Genomic DNA, 2,500 nt, shown 5'->3' on the forward strand with positions numbered 1-2,500 from the left:
GTGTGTGTGCATGTGTGTGTATATATGTGTGTGTGTAGTGTTTGCACTCCATACTAAGTTATTAGCGCCTTAAGGCCTGTTCACATATAAAGTGGTTCGCTTGTCGCCTGCCACCTTAGAGGTTGAAATAAATCGAACAGTTTGTCGCACAACGTTCCGTGTCGTCAGTGGTTATTATCTTGGTTATTGAGTAAGTGTAAGTGGTTATTATCTATTATCTGGTTATTGATAATGGTTATTTATTGCTTTTTATTACTTAAATAAATATTAAGTAAATATTTATTTAAATATTACTTAAATAAATACTTTATTGGTTAACTTTATCTCTGTTGTCCCTCTTTATGTTGTGGCTCAGAGCAGTCACAGGGGAGAGGTCTGCATCGCCCCAGTTAAAGGGGCATAAAGTCTCAGCAACGGAATGACCACTGAAGGGCATTTAAAGGTCAGTGAATGGCACAGAAGGTCAGTGTATCAGGCTGTTACCATGGAGGCAATCATTTTCTTCTGCCCCACAGCCCTCTGGGAGTTCTGCATTGGCTTCTTCTGAGGGGGGTCCTGATGCTGGGAGAGCAGCTCTACAGAGAGAGAGGGATAGAGAGAAGAAGAGAGAGAGAGAGAGAGAGAGAGAGAGAGAGAGAGAGAGAGAGAGGGTGGGGTGGGAGAGAGAGAGAGAGAGAGAGAGAGAGAGAGAGAGAGAGAGAGAGGGTGAGGTGTGAGGAGCATGCGGCACCATTATGGGGTAGTAAAGGTGACCAATGGGAAAGGCCGGCTTAAGGAGGAACTCACTGATTGGCCAGTTCAGCTCCAGTGCTCTCATGCGACTCCTCAACTCACTGAGGGCTTCCTGCTGAAGACGCATCACTTCCTCATGCCGGTGACCTCTGCACTTTAACCCCTGCTCTGAGAGGTCACTCACTGCCACTTCCTGAAGAGAGAAATATAGGGACATGACACACACATGGTTCACACACAGGAAAAGAATGCACACATATACACTGGCACTATCACACACACACACACACAGACTGAAATAGAATCCTCTGCAGCATACTGCATAGTACTAAAGGCTCAGGGATTTCAGTTCACTTCATGCAGCCCACGAGCCTGAACACACACACACAAATCCATCCACAAGCGTTGCCATTTTTAGCCACAGTGTAAAGGGCTGGCCTACAGTGGAAGTCATTTAGTAAACATGTGCACTAAACACACACACACACACACACACACACACACACACACACAAACACACACACACTCCAGCCAGCCGTGGTCTATTTCCAGTGGTGGACGCCTGTGGCTGGGGGTAATGACTGGTTAGAGACGCAGCACTCAGGCTAGGGGCACCCTTCTCCTCTCTAGGCGCCTGTGACATCATCACTACGAGACGCTAAATCCCAACGTCAAACTCTAAGCCCTGAATCCTCACACACAAGTTAGCGAGGGTGTAAGGGTTCAAAACTGGAAATGAAATGGGACAGCACCTGCAATCTATCATTAAACTGACAACACAAAATGGCAGTCGTTTACAGCGTCCCTTTTTGTCCATTTTGTCGGGTCATTTCAAGCTAGCAGTTTTATATACATGTAGTCACTCACTCAATCCAACTGTCCTCAACTTCAGACTGTAACACTTTTGCCATTCTATCTAGCGCATCATAGTTTTCAATGAATAAATACGACTACAAAGTTTTGTTTTCACCTAGCGGAGCTCATAGACCAGCTTTATATCAAAAGGAAATGTTGTTACAGCAATGTTGGGAATTTCACCTCAAAGATACAAAAAACTCTTTGTTTTAGGCAAAATCAATTGGACTCTGATTTTGAATTAAAGGTACACTGCAGTTTCAGGTATTTTTTGACGACTGTAGAGCTCCCCCTAGAGTCAGGATATATTTATATTTTACCATTTGCCGTTGTAAATAGCCTACTTCTCGTGGCTTGTTCCCCCTGTACAGCAAACAGTTATAGTGTGCACATCCCACCTTCTGGCAGGTGCAGGACAAAAGAAAACTATACTCAATTGAAAAAATATAATGTCCGCAACACTGCTTTTGACTCCCAATTATTTAATGCATTTTGCTTTTGCTGTGGAGGCAAAGGACTAACAACAGGCAAAAACGATCTCCAAAGAGCTATATCTACTGACAGGGTAATGTTTCACGATTCTCTACGCTGTGCTCTATGGCTATGCTAGGTGAGCGATTCCCCCATCACAAGTTCCTTTACCATCAAATTGGCTTCATAGGGGTTATATTAAGATCCAAATCTTGCATAGTGTACCTTTAACTGTACTATGACAAACATCGGTTGATCAGTTGAACACTCCCACATGCCACACAATAGCTATAGTTAATGCATGTGACACGTTGCACATTGACTGAGAGCCCTAACTCCAGCAATGGGCAAAGTGCAAAGTCAATGTTTATTATATAAATAAATTATTATAATTTAATATGCTACTATGTTGCAGAAGACTGTGACAAGACAGTCATGGCCA

General features: G+C 43.5%; 1 protein-coding gene across 1 annotated transcript in view; it reads right to left on the bottom strand.

Annotated features, from left to right (window-relative positions):
• Window positions 1-2,500, bottom strand: part of LOC121714157 (forkhead-associated domain-containing protein 1-like) — a 47,430-nt gene that overhangs the window by 14,476 nt on the left and 30,454 nt on the right. Inside the window, exons 21-22 of the mRNA XM_042099361.1 lie at window positions 787-925; window positions 484-575 (exon numbers count right to left, since the gene is read on the bottom strand). Coding sequence (XP_041955295.1) covers window positions 484-575; window positions 787-925 — 231 coding nt within the window. The remainder of the gene's footprint in view (window positions 1-483; window positions 576-786; window positions 926-2,500) is intronic.

Source organism: Alosa sapidissima, chromosome 7 (assembly GCF_018492685.1).
Source record: "Alosa sapidissima isolate fAloSap1 chromosome 7, fAloSap1.pri, whole genome shotgun sequence".
NCBI lineage: Eukaryota > Metazoa > Chordata > Actinopteri > Clupeiformes > Clupeidae > Alosa > Alosa sapidissima.